Consider the following 24770-nt stretch of genomic DNA (forward strand, 5'->3'; position numbering starts at 1 on the left):
TGAAATTTGTTATAAAACATTTAATGTTAACCTACAATACAATGTAAACTTTTATGAAAAAAATTTAAAGTACACTAGATTTCTTCAGTAAATTATCACATAACTATTCAGGTGCAGTACAAGTTGGGGCACTGCATCCTTTGTGGATGGATTTCCTGTTGCTGCGTTCCTCACAAGTCCTAAAAAAACCAGTTGTAAAGTGGAGCTCCTTGTTCAAGCACCAGATTATAATACTCCCCTGATTTTGCATTCTGGGGGTTATCACTCCTCACAGTCATTTTCTGAAACTCTTTCCTTGGCCTTGGCACCATTAGCAATTTTCATAATAACTGCTCATTGAAGATTCTAGTTTTTTAGTTTTTTAAAGAGATAAATATCCTCTGGCAATCTCTTATCCGAATATCACGGTGGAGGAAAGCAAGGAGGAAGAAATATTTGCTGCAGGAAATTCTGCAGAAGTGGAAGAAAACACCAGAAGGGCCCCACTGAGGCTGCGAAAATTCAACTGACTCCTATCAGGTGTCTTTGCGTGGTCATTTCCCATGGTTATTCAGCTGAATCTACAACTTCAGTCTTGGGAGTGCAGAACAAAACTTGAAACAAGTGTTTCTGTTTAGTTGACATCTTGCCACTTGGAAACAACAGCTGAAAATCTGAGGTGATATGGAAACAAGAGCAAAAGCTTGCAGATCACCGGCTTCTCAGCGTTTTCTCCCTTGCAGGTCCCATCAAGCTCCCAGAGATCCTTTGGAGTAATATAGATTGTACTGGCATTAAGTGACAAAATGTGCAGCCCATATTTTACTCAGGAGGAAAGGAAACGGTGCCTAGGCAGCAGCACTAGGGTCAGCAAGGAGACAGGCACATAGTCTAATTAAAGCAGAACTGTTTCAAAAGGGACAAGAAATGGGCATGTACTTCAGGTGAAGCCTCTTGAAACCTAAAGTAAATGGGTAGGTTGTCCCAAGAGTTGTAGTGACATAAAGAGAACTTTCCTTAATATTCTGCCATCTGACCTCCTTCACTGAACAACATTTATCAAAAGGCAAGAGGCATAAAGTGCACATTGTAGAATAAGATTGAATTACTAAGAACAAAAAATTACAACCTCCCAGAGGTGTGGGCAAGATACTTATACAGTACAACCAGTCTAACAAAGGTCCTTAATACCCTCCTGTGTGCTGCCAGGGAAAAAAGGTGTAAATTCTAGAAAGGGAGGGAGGCTCCGAGTTAAGTGGAAAAATTCCTCTTTGCATGGCTGTCAGTGGGAAGCAGATTTCACATAAAGGTAAGTGGAGAACACGGTTTATCCTATTCACTCCATATATATTTTATGACAGCAGTCAGATGGTGATTTCCTACTTATCTGGCCTTGGGACAGCAGAAAACAAAGTGGAAGAACAGGCAGCCACAAACAGATTTAAATATTCCTAGAGACGATGTTCTAGACACATGTGCCAAGGCCACTGGGAAATTCTCAGATTCTCCAGGTGATATCTGTGAGGCACCTTACCCTGCCCCATGGTGTTTACCCCAACAACAACTGAGGGCTGCAGAAAACAGTGACCATATTACTGCTATCAAAAAGAGTGGTCCTTAAGTTTTAGGTAAGCAAGAGAGAAAGCCTTTGGGAAGTACAAATCTATCAAGTTATGCTTTATTTTGATCTGAACCCCCTGCCCTCACAGCATGCTAGGAACTACAGTAAGTAATGTCAGTAGGCTGCAGTGTTATGAGTCCACACCAGTCTAGCTATAGATTGCTTTGGAATACTTGTCAGTGCACACAGGCATCTGTTAATACATGGCCTGACCCATGTACCCATTACCACAAACTCAACTACAGATGAGACATCCAGAGGTAAAAAAAAAAAAACTCTATTACTTCAACACAGCAATAGAGGGAAAGAATAAAAACTAAAAACTGCCTCCAGCAGGTGGCTACATCACAAACTGAAACGTGCCTTCTAACAGTTTACACATGCTAGGAGTTCTGTCTTGGCTCACTTCAAGGCCTTTTTTTTTTTTCCTATCCTTAAAACAACAGCAACAACATATTTCCACTGAGATAGACAGGGCACTCTCATGTGGTTCTGCTGGCTCCACCACAGGCCCTACTAAGTCCTCTGGAAAGGCACCTAGCTTGGCAATTCAGGAAAGCTCAGGGCTGGGAGGGACAGCATGCACGTGTCAGAAGAGGAATGAAGAGCTGCTATCCTTTGGTTTAGACCCCATAACAACCACCACGTACAGATTCCAAGGAAAAGCTGCAGTTGTGTCTGAAGGTGAGTTCACAACACATACATGGGTATGTCCGTACACATGCAGCCTTTTCGGGGCTACAAACCCAGATTTCCTCCCACTGCTCCAAGTGGGGTGCACAGGTGATAAGGACAGCAAGAGTTGGACCAAAAAGAATGACCTCTCTGGGAGCATGAGAGGGACAATGGCAGAAATAAGCACAGACTGGCCTGGGGCACCTTTATTACACTATTGTGGGCTAAGGAGCCCAGGGCATGAGTTCATGGGTTTAAGCATTGGCTCTTTATCAAATAAAGGAAAAAAATACACCTATGTCAGCTTCATTCCTTTGGTCATTACAAAGCAACAGAAACAAGTTATTCATAAATTGTGGGCAGTTCAAGGAACATCTCTGTTCTGTGCCTCTCTTCTCCAGAGGTGGGAGAAGCAAGTCCTCAGGAGATGCTGCAGTAGCTGGTTGATGGAGCTTTTTCACTTTTATTTTCCATAAAAGCAAGAATGGATGAGAACTAGTGGGAATGTCCCCTTCCCCAGATGGGACAACGATGGGTGGAGGTGAAGAGTCCCCGTCTGCTGGAAGGTGCGTGTGCAGAGGCTGTAGGGAAGGGTGGGCTTGCTGAGTGGGTACTTTCATTGCTAACCTTGCGCACACACAGGCTGTGATTCTTGCAGGCAGCATGGTTTCTGATCCTTCCATAGGATGCAGCAGTCTTTTAAAAAAAATATTGTATTATAATAATAATAATATGAATTTCTCTCTCTTTTTTTTTCTTGTTTTTGTTTTTTTCCATTTCTTTTAGGGATTGGGGTGGGAAGGGAGAGGAAGAATAAATGTCATTCGTCTGTTAGGTCCTGAACAAAGAGAACTTCTGTGTGGCTGAGTCCGGCCTCCTGCAGCGTGGGGGGATTGGGCCACTCCTCTGAAGGGATACAGGGCAGTACCCGCCTGGGAAAATTGGCTTCAATCTGAAACTTTTCAGGGCTTTCCTTCAAGGAGAATAAGAAGTCATGGATTACCTGCAGAGGTCATATAGAAAAAGGGCAGTGAGAAAAAGAGACACACACAATGAAGTCAAATGTCTCCCAACTATCCCCAGGATGATTCTGAGATATGAAGTAATCATATTACCTTGGAGTTTTACTTAGAGGACTTTTCCATCTCCCAGGGCATATACATGGGGCAGTCCTTTTAAAAGAAATTACACAAGCCTAACACTAGCCCTTCTCTGAACTGATTTATCTGTTTCTTCTCTGACAACTTGTCTTGATAAAAAGCTAAAATATTTTTACTTAGAAGTAATCACAAAGTTACAGAAAAGTTGAAAGTATAGGATATAGAATATTTTTCCTTGAACCAGTTGAGAGTAAGCTGCCAACCTGATGTCCCATCACCCCAGAATACTTGAGGGTGTATGTCTTACAAACAAGAAAATCTTCTACCTAACCACAACATGGCCCTCAAAATCAGGAAATTTAATTGATACATTATTACCAGAATATAATATATATTACATTATTATTCAGGCCCCATTCAAGTTTTGCCAGTTGTCTTTTATGGCAAAAGAATCCAGTTTTAAATTAAAACTATTTAAATAAATGTGTTGCATTTATTTGTCATATCTACTGGTTGCTTTTGGTTTTTTTTGGCAACTGGCCAGTATGGGGATCCACATCCTTGACCTTGGTGTTGTAACACCATGCTCTAAGTAGCTGAGCTAACTGGCCAGACCTATTTGTCACCTCTTGTAAGTCTCCTCCTTTAGTCCGGAACAAATCCTCAGCCTCTCCTTCACTTTCATGACCTTGACACTTTTATTTTGTAGAATGTCTCTCAATTTGTTTGATGCTTGTTTACTCATGATTAGATTCAGGTTCTGCATCACTGGCAGGAATGTTACAGAAATGACACTGCATTCTACTCAATGAATCCTATTCATGTAATGCATCCTATTCATGTGGAGCACAATTTCAATTTGCTTAATTATCTACAATGTTCAATTTGATCACTTGATTAAGGTGGTGCCTGCCAGGCCTCTTCACTCTAAGTTATTCTTTTTCTCTTTGTAATTGATGAGTATTTTGTAGGAGGTACTTAAACTATGGAGATATTCTGTTCCTCAAACTTTTCTAATTTATTTATACCAATATAGATTCAAGATTTCTTATTTTATTCAATAAGTTATAATGTTATAATCATTATTTAATGTTCAAACTGTTCCAGATGGTGTCAGCCTGAATGGCTTTCTGGCATGTCCCCATCATCCTCTGAACAATTCCTTGCTTTCTGGCACAAGGTGTTCCAATCTGATCTTGTATTGTCCCTGCCCCAGCTCTGGAATTAGCCATTTCTCCAAGGAACTCATGTTGTTCTTAATGAACACTGGTATTTAAAAGCCAAGGTGCTAGTATGCTCATTGCTACTGGGAAATTGTTGCTCTCAGGTACTCTTTATGGATAGAGCTAGAGAATATGGGTGGGTGTGTGTATACACGCCCCCCAATCTAATACACACATACATATATACATATATATATAAAACCATACGGCGTATATAACTGGTCGTCTTCATTCCCCTACCCTATGCAAACTCCCGCCTTCCTATGTATACCCTCCTCACCCTGCTCTGGCTTTGACACCCTTCCCTGGGGCACTTGGGCTCTGACATTCCTGTACTGGGCTGCCCCCACATTTGGACACATTCTTTAACCTGATCAAGACCTACCACCATTACAAAGACCTCCCCTCTGTGGGAATGCCCTCCTCCCCCTGCTGTGGCTCTGACAAGGTACAGGAAAATTCTTAGCGAGAAGTGAGGCAACATCAGAAGAACTCATATTGCTAAAACTTAAAATGTGAGTGAGATACTAGTGAAACAGGTCACTGGTATCTCTCCCTGTTTCTTAATGCCACATGTTAAGAAACAAACACACTCTATGGTCCTGGTAGCATTCTACTTCCAACAGGGATTCTAAGGGACCTCTTTCAGGTCAACCCAAAAGATGAGGAACACACCATTGAAGTTCTCCTTCTGTTTTGGGTGAATCTAATTTTATTTTCTTTTTGTTCACTTCTCAGAACCATGAGTTCTTTGGGTTTATTCCCCTGTGTGAAGCAGTCCTTCCATCAGAGATTTTTAAAGGGCTACATGTTCCTTTTATCTAATCCATTCATGATTTTATAAACTTCTCATATTTTAGTCTGTCAACCTTAATCATTTTCAGTTCCCTTCTCTCTTTGCAATTTCCATTAATGTTCACTCTTTTTTTCTTGAGATGCATCATTAGACTTGCACCAAATATTCTTGTATGAACCCATCATTGCATAAATCACTCTTATATGACTTTATATAAAGTATAAAATCTTGTATAAAATCATTCTTACATGATTTTATATAAAGATGAAATAACACTGTTTCCTTTTCAATCCCTGCTTAAGAATACCTGACATTGGTACAAAACTGGCATTTTTTACTATTAACAAAGGGCTGACACCATCAGGAAACAGATTACATCACGATTAGAGATCCTTTTTGGTTTGTAATGGACCGAAAAATTAGTTTGGGGCTGAGTATAATTTGGATGTCTCTTATGTACATTTAAACACTGAACCATTACTTGGCTACATGTTATTGTCTCTGTGGATGTTGAATCCAGGCCTGCACTACCACTGCACTTTTCCTCCCTCACACTTTTTTCCCACCTCAAGCCCAATTTATGACCAAGCTTTTTTTTCTGAATCAGGTGGTCATGATATTCTTTTTTTAAAAAATAGCTTTGAGTGAGGAAACTATTTAAGACTTCAAGGATTAAGTAGTTAATGAATGATTGGTTCCCCCGTGGCTACAAGACTATTCTGTTCCAAAATTTGAATAGATTTTACCTCTGAAACTCTCAGGAAAGTAAATTTTGGTTAGGCTTTTCACATACAGTTTTATCTATCAGAGTTTTGGAGGTAGAAACTTCTTGAAGTTCCAGAGTTCAGGGGTACAACAGCAAAATTCCTGGTAAACATGCAAACTAAAATCCATATGCAAATCTGCATAGTTAGCATACACAGGGAAACCCAAGGGAAAGGAATTAATACTTAGTAATGACCTACTACATGGTAGGTACTGTGTGAGACACACTCATGTTATCTCAATTTAAAAATCCAAAGTTAGAGATGTGAGTGCTTCCCCCAATATAAATAAATGCACAAACATGAGATACACAAATAAAATGAGGAAGCCATTTGTGTCTTTCTCACCAGCATGGCTCATAATGTTTATTAAGTACTAGTTCTTTCAGTCTTAACATTCCCTGCTGGCAGTAAGCTCCATGAATTCCACAACCACGTCTCACTCATCTGTATCATCCCTAGACTGTCTAACTCAGTGCATGACGTATCTTCAGTTTAAAGTTATTAGAGAGCAGATTATATTTCCATTTTACAGATGGGAAATTTGAGGCTCTGTAAGATTCTGTAACTTATCCAATGTTCTCCAGTTAAATAAGAAGAAGCAATGAATGTACTACCCTACCTCATTTGACTACAGTGCATCCTCATTCCTATTATGAAGTTTATTCTTGATTATTCTGAGTGATTGAGAAAATGGCAGAATCTACAATAGCTGTAAATTTCTAAAGGCAACATACTAATCTCAATATAAACAGAAATTTTCTTTTGGTTTTAAATCAAAAAACAATAGTTACTATTTGAGTGTTTACCATAAGCCAGGCACAATGTTGAACTGTTTCTATGAATTTTATCCTAACAATAATCCTATTAGGGAGCGTCTATTATTACAACCATTTTACAGATGAAAAAATTGAGGCTTAGAGATTAAGTAAACTGACCAAGGAAACACATCTAGTAATTCTGGAAGAATGAGTACTTGATCCTCTAAGAGTCTCTGCTTTAACTACTTCTCTATGGAAATGACAAACACCACTGTATGGATACCACACATAAAAGGTAGCCTCAGTAAGTGGGACTTCTTATGGGCTAAGTGAGTAGAAAGGGACAGACAACTGCATCCAAACTGCACATGCACTTATATTCAGATTTGTAATTCCAGGGCTTCTAGGTCATTGGAGACAGAGCTTTCTCTACAGAACAAGGCATTTTGATGGGATTCTGAAGCCAATATAAGAAGAGAGCATGAAAGTACCACCTACCCTCACACATGTCTTGTGAGGGACTTTTTTCTTAGCAGAGCTCAAATATTATGATGAAAGAAAATCTTAAAAATTGCTTCGAGTTGGCAGCTGGCACTGAAGAAACCTACAATATCATAGCACTCTTCCTGGCGTCCAATGATGTCATATCCATCTCTCTCTCTGTTCCTCTCCTGCTCATAAGAGCAGGAGATTCACCAATAGCACTCTCAAGAGTCCATAAAAGTTTCCAAATCTACAGCCCACATACTACATACACTTCACACAACTTAGGTAGTCCTTACTGTTAGAGACTGTGAAAAGTGGAATCGTCTCTCTACTCGAGAATCATTGGGTAATTTGAAAATGATCTTGACACTTTCAGGGTCATCTGGGGAAGGTTCAGGGGGCAGGCACTCCAACTTCCTTTCCTTTTCCTCCTGTAAATTCTGCAAAGACACAAAGCAAAGGTGAGGCTAGGGCTCAAACAGGGAAACGGAAAACAAATACAATGACTGTGTAGACTTATTGTGCAGTCATAAGAAATATTAATGACTGGGCTGACCCCGTGGCGCACTCGGGAGAGTGCGGTGCTGGGAGCACAGCCACGCTCCCGCCGCGGGTTCGGATCCTATATAGGGATGGTCGGTGCGCTCACTGGCTGAGCGCGGTGCTGCCGGTCACAAAAAAAAGACCAAAAAAATATATATATATTAATAACTAATTACTAATTATATATTACTAATTATAAGGAAATCCTCTTGGCAAGAGTCAGAAACAGCCTAACTCAAAGTACTATTGCATCACATGCATTATTTATTGGCTGTGTTTAGGTTTAACTATTTGAGGAAAGAGATTGGATCCCTGCACTGGCCAGCTGCCGAAAAAAGAAAAAAGGAATGGCTAAAAGACACTGGATATAAGCAAGTGGTAACACATAATGAAACAAGATCATGAATGAAAAGCCAAATCAGCTAACACTAAAAATGAATATTTAAATGCTAATAAAAATTTAAATCACCCACAATCCCAACATTGTCTAGTTTTTTTCCTTTAACACTAAAGAAAAGACCAAGATGACACAGTCTGGGCAACTTGGGAATCACAGGGAGCCAAGACACAAGTACATTACCCGTCGTCGTCTCTCCTCTGCCAGCTTTTGCTGCTGCACCTCTTCCTCCTTCCTCCGTTTCCGCTCCCGCTCCTCTCGTTTCTTTCTTTCTTTCTCTTGGTCAGCCCTGAGAGAGGCCAGGTAGGCCTCATCCTGCTGTTGTCTCAGCACCTGGGTCTGGTTTCTTTCTTCTCTGTGGACAGATCAAAAGCAAAGAAAGAAAACAGCAATCTCACAAAGCTGGGTTTTTTTTTTTCCCCTTTTTGTCTTTTTTACTGACCGGTAACGGGATCGCAACCCTCGGTGTCGCGCCTGTACCGGGGACTGGCAACGGGATCGCAACCCTTGGTGTTGCGCCCGCACCGCGCTCAGCCAGTGAGCGGGAACCGGTCTCCACATGGGATCCGAACCCTCGGCGGGAGCACCGCCGCACTCCCAAGCAGCGCACTCTCCAGTGTGCCACTGGGCCAGCCCACAAAGCTGTTTTCTTATACTGAAATGGGGGGGATCGTGTGTAAAAATGTTGATAATCTTGGCAGATGACTATTTCACACTACCCTAAGAAATAACAACAGCAGAGCATGGCAGAATCTGAAAGAGTCATCTCTTTTCCCAGTTTAATTAGGTAGAAAAAGAAATGGCAAGCTTTCCTCTCCTCTTTTAACTTTTAAAATAAAACTGTCTTTTCCCCCTAATTCTAACAAAATTAACGTAGTATTATTGTTATGAAGTGATCATCAACATCCTATTTTATAGGTAAATATCCTTTTGGGTTACTGCATTTTTGTATTTTGCTTTCTTTCTTTCTTTTTTGGCAGCTGGCCAGTACAGGGGTTGAACCCTGGACCTTAGTGTTATCGGCACCACACTATAAACGTTAACTGAGCTAACTGGCCAGCCCTGTATGTTGCTTTCATAAAACAAAAAAACTACACATCCACATTCACACACATGTTGTAGAAGATTTGAAAAATATAAAAAACATGTTATTCAGAATTCCACTAAAAAAAGGCAAAACACTAACATTTTGGTGGATTTCCTATTTTCTCTCTTACAGATTTGTTTTATCTTAGCAAGAACAATATTTAGTTGGTCAAAATGGTTGAACAGACACTCTTGTTTTATACTTCCTTAAAAATTAAGATAAAATCGGGCCGACCCTGTGGCTCACTCAGGAGGGTGCAGTGTTGGGAGCGCAGCGGTGCTCCCGCCGCGGGTTCGGATCCTATATAGGGATGGCCGGTGCGGTGCGGGTGACACCAAGCCAAGGGTTGCGATCCCCTTACCGGTCACAAAAAAGACCAAAAAAAAAAAAAAAAAACATTAAGATAAAATCTACATGCATTGAAATGCACAGATCTTAAATGTACAATTCAATAAATTTAGATAAATGTAACCATGTAACCACCACTCCAAGACAGAACATTTCCATCACCCCTGTTTCTTCTCTTATACATTTTATTTTTTATATGGTTAAAATCATACTATATTGTAAAGTTTTTAGTCCTGCATTTTGCTAACATTTTTCTAACAAGCTTTTCCCCATGTTATTAAAAGCTTTCCATAAATTTAAGTTTGTATAACTTTCTTGAGGGCATTTTGGCATTACAAATTAAAAACCTTAAATACATTTATATTGTCTGACCCCAAATTACACTTCCAGGAATTTAAATTCTAATCTAAGGAAATCATCACAAATTGTAAAAAATTATCTTCCAGTATGCTATTTATATTAGTAAAAAACTGAAAATAATCTATAAATCCAGCAAGAGTGGCCTGGTTAAATTATAATGTGTTTAGATAATGGGAAAAAGCTATGGAGTAATTTTTAAAATGTGGCAGAATAATATCTAATGATGAGGGAAAATGCTGTGATATATTATTGCATGAAAAGGCTTACAAGATAGTATTATCCCAATTTTACAAAAAATGTGTATGTATATAGGGGTGTGTGTAGTGTCTATAAAATTAAAAGGAAGTATACCAGAATGTTAAAAGTGGTGGTAGGATTATAAGTGGTTATTAATTTCTTCTTGTGCTTTTCTGTGTTTTTCAAATTTTCTATAATGTACCAAACTTAGTTAATGGGCAGGGGGGAAGAAAAATGTACCATTCCACATTTTTTGCTTTTAAGTTTTTTATATCATGTTCTGCTATCTAAATGACATGTTTGAACATAAAGCCCTGTCTTTATTTTGAATCATATCTCTAAAAATGGATGATCTGATGTTGAGGATTTTAGGTCAAAGTACATAAATATTTTGACACTAAATGAGTACGGCTTTTAAAGTTGCTTAAGACAGGGAGGAAATCAGGATTTACAGAGCCCCAGGTCAGTCCTCCAGATTTACTACCGGTCTCTCTCTTCCAGAACGGAACTCCCTTGTACCTTTCTAGGCGTTCTGACACCAGGTAAGTCTGGTTCGCGTCCATAATAAATGTCAGTTGGTTAATAAGGTCATCAGGTTGAATGAGGCCTTCTAGCCGTCCCACTACAGTCATCCTCCGATCCTTCAGCATAATCATGGCCAAGAATGGATAGGTGTTTTCTCGTAAAGCCTGTGAGACTGACAGCAAAATCCAGCAGATCAAAGGCAGGACTTGGGGATGAAGCAGATCAACTCAGACTTTCCACAATGAGCTGTTTTAACTTAAATGTCATCTATTCTCTGCCTACCTTTTTTTCCTCCTAGTTTCTTAATCTTTTATTTTTGTTATACATTTGTGTCCCTATCCCTAGGTGCTTGATTAGAATAGAACAGGCTTTTCTGGTGGAGGTGAGGCTGTTGTGATGATGCTGGAGAAGGCTGCAGAGTTCAAGGATAATGCTTACTTGATGGTAGAAAAAGGGTCTATTAAAGAATCTGGTTTCTGCTTAGCACAGTTCTTCCCTGTGTGAGGGGGAGAAACCTATAAGGTGACAAGTCTCAGCATAATGCTACTGGTGATAATCTTCATCATCATCTTCTCTATGTCTTTTCTTCCTCTTGACTAATCCTTTCCTTTTCCCCTTTTCCCATATGTCTTTTTTTTCCACCCCTAAAAAAGTTAGCTTTCCTGCTCCAAAGAAGTTTAGAAAGTTGGTCTCCAAATAACCAACATTTTACCATAATGGAGTTTTACACCTATGTTTTCTTTATGGTTTGAATGAAAAGATGTTATCTTTAGTCTCCTCCTATTCATTGCTTCCCCCACCCTGACCTGCCATACTAGAGGAGCAAAATGCATGGTGCAGGTACTTAAAGATGTTTAAAAAACAATTAGGAGTAAAGATTCAGATCCAGGATGCAGGAAAAACATCTGCTGCATCTTTGGTTCTCAAGATCTGATGTAGTGCCTGGCATGTTAGTATACACTCAAAGGTAGCTGGATAGAAGCAGCTGCAAAATGACTGCACTTTTCTTCACTGGATGCCTTCATATCTTCTACTACTTCATGTCTTCAACTTCTAAACTTTCAGAATCCATATTAACACTCAAGGTATTCAGACAACTAAGTCATTGCTTAAGAACCTCTGTTAAAATTGCTGAGGAAGAGAATACACTCTTCAGTAAAAAGCACATTAAATTAAAGACAAGCTGCTGGCCAGGATTGGGGATTTAAAAAAATAAAACAGGCTCTGGCAATGGTTAAACTATAAAGAATGGGCCTTATATTCTGACAGATCTGATCTCACACCCAAACTTGCTAAATGGGTGATCATGGGCCACTGACAAATCTTTGAGCCTGTTTCCTAAAACATAAAGTAGAGATAATAAAACCCTCATCTCTCAGGACTGCTGAGAGGATTAAACAAGAAAATATAAAAACCAGCAACTGGAATTCTGTCTACCGCGGAATAGTCATGTAACAAATGGCGTAGCATGTTTTTCCAGACCATTCCAAAGATACTCTGACAATCTCAAATGAGGCAAAAGAAACACAACTTACCCCTATATCCCTCAGGTTTGTTTGTAGAGCATGCCCAGAAGAGCATTCTAGTATTTATTAGTGAAATAACTTCTGGCGCACAGAGTGTGTTGCTGTGGAAAGGGATGAAAAGGACATGAGAACTACTCACTGACTACAAATTGTCAGCACAAAGGGTCAGAAAAGAGAAAGAAAACTATCAATCTACCTACCGACAGAACTCATCAGAGTCCTGGTGATCATCTCCATGAAGATACACCAAAAGAAAGCGAAGCTCCCGCTTTGCATCGTTGAGTGCCTGTGAGAAACAGAAGATCACTAATTATTATGAATACTGTGCTTTGAGATTTTAATCAGGCTAAGGGTCCTATAGATACAGCTACATATTTAGGAATAACAAGAGAAATAAGGAAAAAAGGTGAGCAAGAAACTAGAAAATTCCTAACATCCTACCTTCACACCCCTGGCATTAGTCCATGCTAACAAGCTTTAATGAAAAGGTTTTAGTGTTGTTAGAATTTAAATTGAATCAGGCACATGAGAGTAGACAGGCTGACAAATACAGGCTCCCAACGAATCAGAGGAAAGTCAGCTGTTCCCACAGTCTAAAGGAAGAAAAAACAGGAGAATCTGACCATGTAGAAAGTGAGGTGAGAATTTTGCAAGTTCAAAGCTACAACATCCTTGTAACTAAAAAATAACTGCGAAGATTAGCCTGCTCCCAGGCTACATTCCAAGCAGGAGTGAGAGACTGTGGGACCTAAAGGCATTCTCAAGATTTTCAAAGACAAGGCTAGTGTCCAAGACTTCTATGTGTGCTGTTGCATATGCATGCTCCTAAGCACACTTCACTTAAGATTTCCTGAATGGCCAATGGTGGTCCACCCTCAGGATCATAGCAAAAAGGGTACATGAGAGGTGCTCATCTTATTCATTTCTGTATCTCTAGCACTGAGCACAGTTCCAGGTGTACAGCAATGTTTGTTGAGTAAGGTGGCAGTAGCCAGTGAGGAGACTGACTGTGAGAAAAAGCAGATGTGGGAAAATCAAAGCAGGAAGCAACAGTAAGCATTTTTCTTTCTCCAGATATATTCAGGAATCCTGGAGGTTGCAGAATAGAACTACCCTTTTGCATTTTGATATGGTGTTCATTCTATATTTTTCTCTGGCAAACTAGAGATATGCCTAGTACCCACAGAACTCTAATTTTTCCTCCCCCAAGAGGAGACAGTCAAAAGTCTGTGTGCCTTAGGTTGAATGAGATGTGTGATTGAGTCTATGGTCAATACCCTTATTCAACTCTGCGAGGAATCAAAGAAGATTTAGGCTTTGCTTTCAAGAGGCTTACAGTCTAATAGAGGAGATGAGAAATGAACACAAATAACTATAATATAAGAAAGAATGTGAAATAAATATAAACTTAAAAAAAACTATGAAAGAACACAAGGAAAGATTAATAGTTTAGATCGCGAGGTAGGGCAGGATAGGGCACAACAATCAGAAATTGTTATAAGAGGGGGGTGACATGAGTTGGTTGAAGGATGGGCAAGATTACAATTAGCAAAAATATGAGGAAGGCATTCCAGCAAAAGCAAAGGCACAGGAGTAGGAAAGTACAGAGCATGTTCAGGGAAATGGTTTAGCTGGAACCTATAGTATGGGGAAACAAGTTATGCAGAAAAGGCCTCAAAAGAAGGTTGGGGTTAGATCAAGAGGGGCCCTGCTTAAGAGTTTGGTCTTTTTTTTTGTAAGCAGTAAAGAACGATTTGAGGTTTTTAAGAAAAAGAATGACATGTTCAGTGCTAGGCTATACTTTCCTTTCAGGATAGAATCATATCAGTAGGTTGGTACCTATATTGTTTGTGGCACTGACCTGGCTGTACGTTCCCTGGTAGAAGACAGGGTGTGCCCTCCCATATTTCTCTTCAAAAGAGTGCATAAATGAAACAATGTCCCCAACAGGGTCAGTGACCCGGCTGCGAGGGTCAGGCCGTATAAAACGAAGAGCAAACCTGGGGAAGAAGGAATAAATATTACATAAATCCAGCTTACTACAGTGCACATGGAGTGGGCCATTTTGTACATTTTCCTATAACAGAGCCAGAGGCATGGCAGCATACCCGGCTGCGAGGGTCAGGCCGTATAAAACGAAGAGCAAACCTGGGGAAGAAGGAATAAATATTACATAAATCCAGCTTACTATAGTGCACATGGAGTGGGCCATTTTGTACATTTTCCTATAACAGAGCCAGAGGCATGGCAGCAAAAGGAGTCAAATGGTCTACGAGCAGACCATCAAACCTGAGAGTAGAGTCTGGCTCAACAGCTGCAAAGCAGCAGTGTTGTTCCAGTGCCTGTTTGAGAAGAATGCAAACTACTAGGATTATACTTTCTAACACTGGCCTAAACAGTTCCTGAGTGCTTCTTAAAGAAAAATTTAGGGCTAGAAGGGTTTGAAAAGGAAGACACAATACTCAAAAAGATCGTGGGTCAGGCTATGCCCCAAGACTCTCTAGAATGTCACTGTGTAATACAGCTGCCACTAGCCACATGTGGCTATTCTAAATTTAATTTTATTAAATGAAATACAATTAAAAATTCAGTTCCTCAGTCACACTAGACACTTTTGGTTAGTGGCTTCCATATTGAACAGTGCAGATACAGAACATTTCCATCATCACAGAAAGTTCTATTAGACAGCACTGCTCTCAAACAGAGATCTCTTTCTGGTTGTCCTTCTTGCCTCTCCCTTTCCTTTTTGTTCTCCTGGGATTTTAAAGTTTTAGTTCATACTCGCAAGCTATTCAAAGTATAGACAGGAACTTCAAACCTGAACTTGTAGTCATGATTTACTTGCTTTTCAAAGGGGGGGGCAAGTACATTTTGCTTGATGATTTATGGTTGATGGCATCCATGCAGGAAGTTATTAAGAGTAACCCAGAGTACATGAACAGATGTGGAGTACTGGTAGCTATTGTTAAGTTAAGGATGCATGACCTGATGCTACCACACATCTGTTTCTAAAGAATCTATCCTATTATATTTGTATAGCACCATTTATTTATCCTTTGGGTTTCCACAAAAGGCAATGGGGCAGAGGCCAACGTGCTACATAACATTAAATAAGTTGCTTGGATGATACAGCTGCATTAAAATTAGTAACACATGCCATGCATATTATCCCAAGAAAAGCAAACAATATTCATTTTCTTGAAGAATTTTCAGCACAGAAAAGATGACTAGGTTAGGACACTTTCCTTACCAAATCTTGAGCCAATACCTTACCCCCTCAACAAATTCCCTATGTATATACAACTCCACTTGGAATTTCTCCTGAGTAATCAAATAAAATTCACCGGCACTATCATTCCAGAGCAAATTAAAAACACAAAATGTAAGAAGTTATGTGTGTGGGGCAGTGATTACAAGTCCTTCAGAAGACTGATGCTTTAACTACTTTCTCTGAAGTAAAGTATTTTAGGATTATCTCCTTAAAGTTTTCAAATTTTGATGAATGGATAAAGGCTTTAACTTTTTTGTTTCTCATTACAATATAGTCTCATGGCTTATACAACTCTGGGCAATCAGCTTTTTTTAAAAAAAAAGAAAGGTCAACTCAGTCTACATTATGATTTTTAAAGTTTTCACATGCCCATTTGTAAATAAAATAGGGATGGAAAGAGTACTAAAATAGTTAATTGGTAACCATTAAGAACTTTGCTAAAGCAAGGAAGCCATTAAGCAGGCAGTCTCATAAAACACCAAGGTGCCAAGGTAAAAAAAGTATTATCTGATACTTGCACTTCTGCAGCTGGGTCCTCACCTCCAGCCTTGCTCCCTGTCCCACCATATTTGATGGGAGGTAAGGTTGCCTTATATGTAAGGCCCAGACCACATAATCTAGCTCCATCTGTTGACCTGGATGCCCATAAACGTTTTAGTTTCTAACCAAGCCTAAGTGTGGCTCTAGACTAGATAACGTAAACCTGATGTGTGAGGAAGTTGGGCCCCACTCAACATTTTCTAGTCTTGGAGCCTATGTAGCTTCCAATGATGAGCTCTTTGAATGGTACATGAACGAAGCTAGAAGAAAGGTGAAGGTAAGAAGCAAGTGGGTGTATATATAAAAGAGTTCCAGTGTCAGCAACCTCGGGGTTGCCAGGGAAGAGTAAAATGTACAGAAGGAGTGTCTAGACAGGTACAATTATTGTGGGAGGAATCTAGCACAAAGTTGGTAATCTTAGAGCGAGGGAATTTGTTGAGATTGTCAGTAGTCAGATGGAGAAGTGGTTTAGGGTAAAAGTTCTAAGGAGTGTGAAGCTAGGAGATAATGGTGGTTAGAAAGGAAAGGGTGTGGAGATTAACTAGGGAATGTAGAGGTGACAAACATGGTGGTGGGGAACAATAGATGTAGGCAGACTGATCCTTGCAAACAATAGGCAAGACTAATTTAAAACAATTTCATTTCATAACTCCTGCCCTTACATCTGAATAATTCAAAATACTTTTATACTATATTAAAAGACAGTTCAGGAAGAGTATTCAATCTGATGACAAATTGGCAAGTCAAAATTGATAGAGCACAAAACTTATTCTGATTCAAGTTTCAGCACCAAAGTCTATCCTGTTGCTACTAATACATAAACACAGAGGTACATACCTAAATATATCAAGTATTGTGTAATAGGTAAACCGGAATGGAAGCATTATCAAGTAATAACCCCATCCAAGCAGTCCCTGAAATTCCAAAAACAAAGTTAGAGGCCATTCTCTCAATCTCTAGTACTTTACAAAATGGCTAGTTAAGATTTTTACACTCTTTTCTGTCCTTCCACGTAACTTCTCCCTCTGTAATACAGTTTCCTCTTCCTGGCCACCTCATCCTTCTTAAATGATACTGCCTTTGATCTCATTTCATCTAATATTATTGTTTTTCTTTTTCTCACATAATTTTTGTATTAAATCTGCTTTAATACTTTTTCTGCAGCTACTTATATTAGTTGCTAAATTCAACTGGAAGTTCATATCCCCAGATGATAAATATTCATTCTTTCCTTTTCAGATTTCTACATCAAAATACAGTATATAAAAATAGCAAGAAAGATAACCATTATTACTACCTTGGACATCTGTATATAAATAATAAATTTAACCACAATGATGAATCCCCATGTAGCTGCTAATCTTAGTAATAATGCTATTTATTAACAATATTATTACTGCTGTTATTAATTATTAACTAGTATACATACAGGGCTTTACAGTTTACAAAGCATTTCTTAGACATTATATTGTGTTAACCTGGGACCCCTTCTGTGTCTATGGCCAGGGAGCTCTGGAGCCTCATGGCTGACATTAGGGTCCCAAACATGAAGTCAAGACCAAAGCAAGCTGAGGAAACACTGGGCATATACAGAACTACTCCTTGAGCTGTACAATTGCTCTAGAAATCTGTGCCCTTCTACTTCAGAATGCCCCAAAATGACTAATTAGAAACCCCATTTCTAAAATAACAAGTACTGCACAAAAAGGTATTATGATGGAGTAAACTGTAAATGCTGCATGGTGGCCGGCCCGGTGGCGCACTGGATAAGTGCGCCATTTGGGAAGCGCGGTGGCGCTCCCGCCCGAGGGTTCGGATCCCACATACAGACCATTTCCCGCTCACTGGCTGAGCGAGGTGCGGGGGCAACGCCGAGGGTTGCAATCCCGCTGCCGGTCCCTGGTCCGGTACGGGGGCAACACTGAGGGTTGCGATCCGTTGCCGGACACGGAAAAAGACAAAAAAAAAATAAATAAATAAAATAAAATAAAATAAAATAACAAGTACTGCACAAAAAGGTATTATGATGGAGTAAACTGTAAATGCTGCATGGTTAAAGAAAGTGCTCTCTTAGGATTCTAAATGCAAATATAAGAGGTGAATACAACCCCAAGGATAAGAAAGGAAAACTCCAAGAAGTCCTTCAGAGTTCATTATTAGTACACAAATCTGATTTCTCTAACTAGACTGCAAGAAATTAAATGTGAAATGAGAAGACTGGCTCTTTATTCATCTCTGAATCCCCAACAGCAAAATATCAGGTTATCCGAACACTCTTAAATGCTTGTTAAATCTCAGTTAATCACCTTGCTACAGAACTTTAAGACCAATTTCAAAGATGTGGTCAAGGCCCCCACAAAGATTCCAAGTAATTCCTCAAAAGTAGATTAAAGTTAAGTAAATTGCAGCAACAAAGAACTCGGTAAATAGATTCTAACTTAAAAGTGGGAGACTTCTTAAACACGTAGCAAACATTTTTAGTCGTGTAAATAAACCTACCCATGTACTCAAAACAAGGCATAGAAAACACTCTCCAAACTAGTAAAGAACAGAAAATGGATAGTTTCTATATCAATTCATTAAGAAATCAAGGCAAAATGATAATACCCACTAAATCTACCAAGGAGCCAGGTCTACCTAACAGGTTTACATTCTGAATATTTCCTTTGCTCCTATTATACAGAGATCAATATAACCAAGTGAATACAAATATAATAAAAAAAGGGGGAAATTTCAGTACAAAATAACTTGCCCTTGGTTGTGGTCTTGAGACAACATAGCTGTAGATCCTGTGGTCAGCTGTATTAACCTGCAGGGGTCGGGATGGAGGCGGGTTGAAAACACTTGGTACACCCTCTTGCTCATTCAGTCTGTCTTGTACAGCAGCCTGAGAAGGAAAATATAGTAGCAAGAGTTTCAGTGATGCTCAAATCAACCCAGAAGAAGAGATAAGGCAACTATTGCTTGGTGTTTCAAAACAGGATGATCATTAATACACTAAAAGGTCACTCAAGGAGTGTATCTTCAAGGACCCTTTACCCTGCTGTACTGGGAGGCAATGTGGGGTGATGGCTTGAAAATTCATGCATGGTAGAGGAGACCAGGGAACCTGCCTGGAAGCTTCATTTATGCAGCAAACATACTGCTTTTTATTCAGATGGTATATATTATTTAGGGTGGCTGGGATATAAGGTGCTTCACTGGTATAATCCCAAGAAAAGTCCACAGAGAATACAACATGGACAGTGCCCCTGGAGTTGTGCAATGGAGCAGTCTTGATGAGTGGTGTCTGATAGAGGGCACTGGAGTAGAGAAACTGCCTTCTCAATCTTAGCTCCATCACTCAGAAAAGCTGCTTAACTTATGAGTCTCAGTTTCCTCATGTGCAAAATGAAGGAATAATATTTCTCAGAGTTAATCTGAAAATTTAAAGAGATGGCCATACATAAATATCCTAATATGATTATTGGAAGACAGCTGATTTTCAGAAAAACAAAAACCCAAAAAACCTTATTCCCTTAACTCTGCCCCTGAAAATGGACATCTGTCCCAGTGCAGTAAAACATTTAGCCTTACCCAAAGAGATGTCTGGCCTTTTGCCTTTGGCATCTGGGAGTTAATCTATGTCATACCTGATAGGAGTGTCTTTGTTACAAGGTTTAGGTTGGAGCTGCCATACCCAATAGTCTTAGGGTGAAGGCTGGCCTTGCCAGAAAGATCAGCTGTGTGATTTACAATAGGGACTTTGGGTAACTCAGTTGACTTGGAGACTGAGTTCAGCCATGTGGGCAACCAATGAAATCAATCATGCCTATGTAATGAAGCCTGAATAAAAATTCTGGACACTGAAACTCAGGTTTCAGTGCTTCAACCAGAGCTTCTCTGGTTGGCAATACTTCATCCATACTTGTCACACAGATGTGCCAGGAGCATAATGTGTCCTGACTCTATGGGAGAGGAATAAACAAGCTTCACGTTTGGAAACTTGTGAGAGACTTTGCTCTATGTGTCTCTTCCTTTAGTTGGTTTTAATCTGAATAAACTGTAACCATGAGTATAACAGCTTTCAGTGAGTTCTTCAAGTGACTATCAGATCTGAGGGTCGTTTTTAGAACTCTTTGTACTTACAGTTGGGTGTCAGAAGTGAATGTGGGGCCGGCCCGTGGCTCACTCGGGAGAGTGCGGTGCTGATAACACCAAGGCCCCGGGTTCGGATCCCATATAGGGATGGCCGGTTTGCTCACTGGCTGAGCGTGGTGCTGACAGCACCAAGTCAAGGGTTAAGATCCCCTTACCGGTCATCCTTTAAAAAAAAAAAAAAAAAAAAAAAGAAGTGAATGTGGTTTTTGGAAGGGTTACATGCCCTTTAAACTTCATAGCGGCTCTAAACTTTGCGGTTTTTAAAACTAGGGGACTAATTCCAGGTAGTCCCCTAGTTTTAAAATTCAATGAAGAAAGAATAATCTTTCAACAAATGGTGCTGGGATAACTGGATATCCAGACGCAAAAACAAAAGTTAAACTCCTAAATCACACTATACACAAAAATTAACTCAAAACACATCAAAGACCTAGATGTAAGAGCTGAAATTATAAAACTCTTAAAAAGGAAACAAGGGTGTAAACCTTCATGACCTTGGACTAGGCAATGGTGTCTTGGATATGACACCAAAAGCACAAGCAACAAATTTAAAAAACAGATAGACTGGACTTCATCAAAATGAAAAACTTGGTGTATCAAAGGATACTATCAAGAAAGTAAAAATACAACTCACCAAATGGGAAAAAATATTTGCAAATATATATCTGATGGAGGTCTAGTCCAGCATATAAAAAGAACACAAAAGAAATGGAAAAGATGCTCAACATCATTTCAGTCATTAGGGAAATGCACGTCAAAACCATAATGAAATAATAATTCACATATAACAAGATGGCTATAATTGAAAAGAGAGATATTAACAAATGTTGGCAAGGGCATGGAGAATTGGGATCTTCATACACAACTGTAGGGAATGTAAAATGGTGTAATCACTTTGAAAACAGTCTGACAGTTCTTCAAAAGGTTAATCATAGACTCAGCACGACTAGTATATAATCCACTGCTAGGTATATACCCAAGAGAAATGAAAAGATACATCCACACAGAAATGAGGACACTAATGTTCACTGTGACATTACTGATAATAGCCCGAAGTGGAAACAATCTAAATGTCTCTCAACTGATGGATGAAGACACTGTGGGGTGCTATGGTCTGCATGTTTGTGTCCCCCCAAAATTCCTATGTTGAAACCTAATCATCAATGTGATGGTGTTAGAAAGTCAAGCCTTTGGGAAGTGATTAGGTCTTGTGGGCAAAACCTTCATGAATGGGATTAGTGCCCTTATAAAAGAGGCTGCAGAGAGCTGCTTTCTCTCTTCCATCATGTGAGGACACAACTAAAAGGCACCATCCATAAACCAGAGAGTGGGCCCTCACTAGAAACTGAATCTGCTGGCACCTTGATCTCGGACTTCCCAGCCTCCAGAACAGTGAGATATGAATTTGTTGCCATCCTGTTAATAGTATTTTGTTACAGCAGCCCGAATAGAATAAGATATGGTATATCCATACAAGGGAATATTATTTGATAATAAAAAGGAATGAAGTATTGATACATGCCATAACATGATGAACCTTGAAAACATTAAGTTAATGAAAGGAAGCTAGTCACAAAAGACTACAGGCTATATGATTCCATTCATATGAAAGTCCGGGATAGGGAAATCAGAAGGTAGACTAATGGTTGTGTTTAGAGGTGGGAGATGTAGAAGTAGAAGGATAATAACAAAAGTGTATAGGGTTTCTTGGTGGGGTAATGTTCTAAACATTCTACAATATTTGGGGGAAAATGTTTTAAAATTGATTGTAGTGATGGCTACGCAAATATACTAAAAACCACTGAACATACTAAACTGAATATATTAAAAACCATTGAATTTCACATTTTAAATGGGTGAATTGCTTAGTACATGAATTATGTATCAAGAAAGTTGTTATTTGAAAACCACATCTGATAGTGCTTGGTGCCAATTATAAAATTAGAGCTTTCAAGTAAAAATTAGAATTTTGTAAAACTTGTATTTGCCACTGTAAGCTTAACAGCTTCCCAATACTTAAAGGCTTCTCTGATGCATTTGATGGTGCTATTAGAAAATTATATCATATAGTAAAATGTATCAACATTTGTATGACCAGTATTGTTTCAGTGAACCAATATTTTCCAAATAACCAATGCATGAAGTTACAAAATCATGCATTGGTAAAAGATCCTTTCAAAGTGCAAGACAGACCAATAGATTTTAATATAATAGAAAATGAAAAGTTCATTGATATGGTTTTAAATTCCATATTGCAACTAACTTTTAAGAAACTACCATAGTATCAAAGAATATCCAGAGTTATCTAAAAAAACTGTTGAAATACTTCTCCCATTTCCAACTACATATCTGGATGAAGCTGGATTTTCTTCACATACTTCAACTAAAACTACATATCGGGGGCTGGCAGGTTAGCTAAGCTGGTTAGAGCACAGCCTTGTAACACCAAGGTCACGGGTTTGGATCCCTGCACTGGCCAGCTGCCAAAAAATAATAAAAAAAACCCTACATACATATCAAAACAAACTAAAGGCAAAAGCAGATGTGAAAGTCCAGCTGTCTTCTATTAAGTCAGACATTACAGAGATTCACAAAGTTATTTTTCATAAAAATGTTATTTTTGTTAACATGCAATAAATTTTTTAAATGAATAAACTTCAAGAATTTTTTTCAGTTTTAATTTGTAATATGATAATAAATATCAATAGATTATAACCCATATAAATAAAGCTCTTTGGAAGGCATCAATAATTCTTAGAAGTACAAAGAAATTCTAAGATCAAAAAGTTTGAGAACATCTGGTTTATTTGTGAGAAATCTCTGGTGTATATGGGAGAAAATATACATACATATATTTTTTAGACAGGCATTAAAAAATGTGGAAGGAACTAAAAGAAAGTTAATATGGCTACATTGGGGGAGTAGTACTGAGAGATAATAGCAGCAAAGTGATTTGGGTGGGATTTTTTTCATATTTCATTTTAGGCTTTCTTTGAAGTTTCTTAAAACTAAAATAATTTTTACATACTTTATGTATTATTTTCATGAGTTACTAACATAGACTAAGGTGAAAAAAACAATAAATACAGCAGAATCACATTTGTATAAGAAGAAATTTCTATATAAATCTATATAGTCATATAAAGAAGCAGAAAAAGTCCAAAAAGACACACACCAAAATATAACACTAACTATCCATGAGGTGGTAGGGTTAAAGGTGATCATTTTCTTCTTTATTCTTCTTGGAATCCTTTGCCTATGCAGGTGCGTGTGTGCATGGGTATTTTTGCAACCAAGCTTGTAATACTTACAATACTTGTAATACTATAAGTTATTTCATGTTAAAGGATGTTGATGCATTATATTAGATAATTCCAAACCAAAAATAAGTAAGGTAGGGGCAGCAATATTAAGAAATCAAATTAGAATTCTAAGCAAATAACATCATCTGATATTAACAAAAGGTATTATTACAAGAAAGTTCTAACAGCCAGGTGTCTGTATGTGTCAAATAAAAGAGTGTCAAACTATATAAAAGAAAGTGACGCCTCCCAAAATAGACATAGAATTTACTAGTATATTTCATTTGCATCATGTACTGCTTTTTCCACGGCATGTACAAAAAATGTTCTCTTGATGTGCTTGTTAATAACATCAGAAAGGTGTATAAATATTACTGACAACTACCTAAGCAGGGTTATATATATAAGAAAGTCTGGAAGGAAGTGTAATATACTAAAATACCAAATCTGGTTATTTCAAGAAAGTATGATTGTCAAGAACTTTCAATTCCAATTTCATAAACTCTTGTGTTTTAAATTTTTCCACAGACATACATTGTTTTTGTAATCAGAAAAAAATAAAGAAATTACCACTGGGAAATAAAGTAAAACCGCATCCAAGTCATTATGTCAAGTAGGCTCATCAAATAAACAGAAAAAAAAATAGCAAATTTTAATTGCAGGTTTAATGAGTTTATTCAATACAGACACCATACCTTTATCCCACAAAGAACACACTGACAAACACTTAAGTGTCAACAGAGGTCACTTCCAGGAAAGAAGGAAAAGAGAGGGAGAAGGTGGGGGAAATGACAGGCAAGCAAGTTCACAGGAGGTTTCCATCTTACCCACGTTTTTAAAAACAATTTGAAATAAGTACTGCAAAACGTTTGGCTTTCAGGAATTGGATGACAGGTACCTGGTTGTCCCCTCTATCTCAATATTTTTCCATATGTTGAAATATTTAATTAAAAAAATAAAAGGTTGGGCCGGCCCGTGGCTCACTCGGTAGAGTGCGGTGCTGATAACACCAAGGCCCCGGGTTCGGATCCCATATAGGGATGGCCGGTTTGCTCACTGGCTGAGCGTGGTGCTGACAACACCAAGCCA

The 24770-nt window shown here is 38.7% G+C and overlaps 1 protein-coding gene across 2 annotated transcripts in view; it reads right to left on the bottom strand.

Annotated features, from left to right (window-relative positions):
- The window catches only part of FAF2 (Fas associated factor family member 2), a 64884-nt gene continuing 40114 nt past the window's right edge, over positions 1-24770 (bottom strand). For both annotated transcript variants that reach the window (XM_008588949.1, XM_008588950.1), the window contains exons 3-11: positions 18992-19126; positions 17077-17153; positions 14290-14428; positions 12629-12714; positions 12438-12529; positions 10897-11074; positions 8529-8700; positions 7702-7845; positions 1-3278 (exon numbers count right to left, since the gene is read on the bottom strand). In XM_008588949.1, coding sequence (XP_008587171.1) covers positions 3096-3278; positions 7702-7845; positions 8529-8700; positions 10897-11074; positions 12438-12529; positions 12629-12714; positions 14290-14428; positions 17077-17153; positions 18992-19126 — 1206 coding nt within the window. In that variant the 3' untranslated portion in view covers positions 1-3095. The remainder of the gene's footprint in view (positions 3279-7701; positions 7846-8528; positions 8701-10896; positions 11075-12437; positions 12530-12628; positions 12715-14289; positions 14429-17076; positions 17154-18991; positions 19127-24770) is intronic.

The sequence above is a fragment of the Galeopterus variegatus genome, unplaced genomic scaffold, assembly GCF_000696425.1.
Source record: "Galeopterus variegatus unplaced genomic scaffold, G_variegatus-3.0.2 Scaffold5118, whole genome shotgun sequence".
In the NCBI taxonomy this organism is placed as follows: domain Eukaryota; kingdom Metazoa; phylum Chordata; class Mammalia; order Dermoptera; family Cynocephalidae; genus Galeopterus; species Galeopterus variegatus.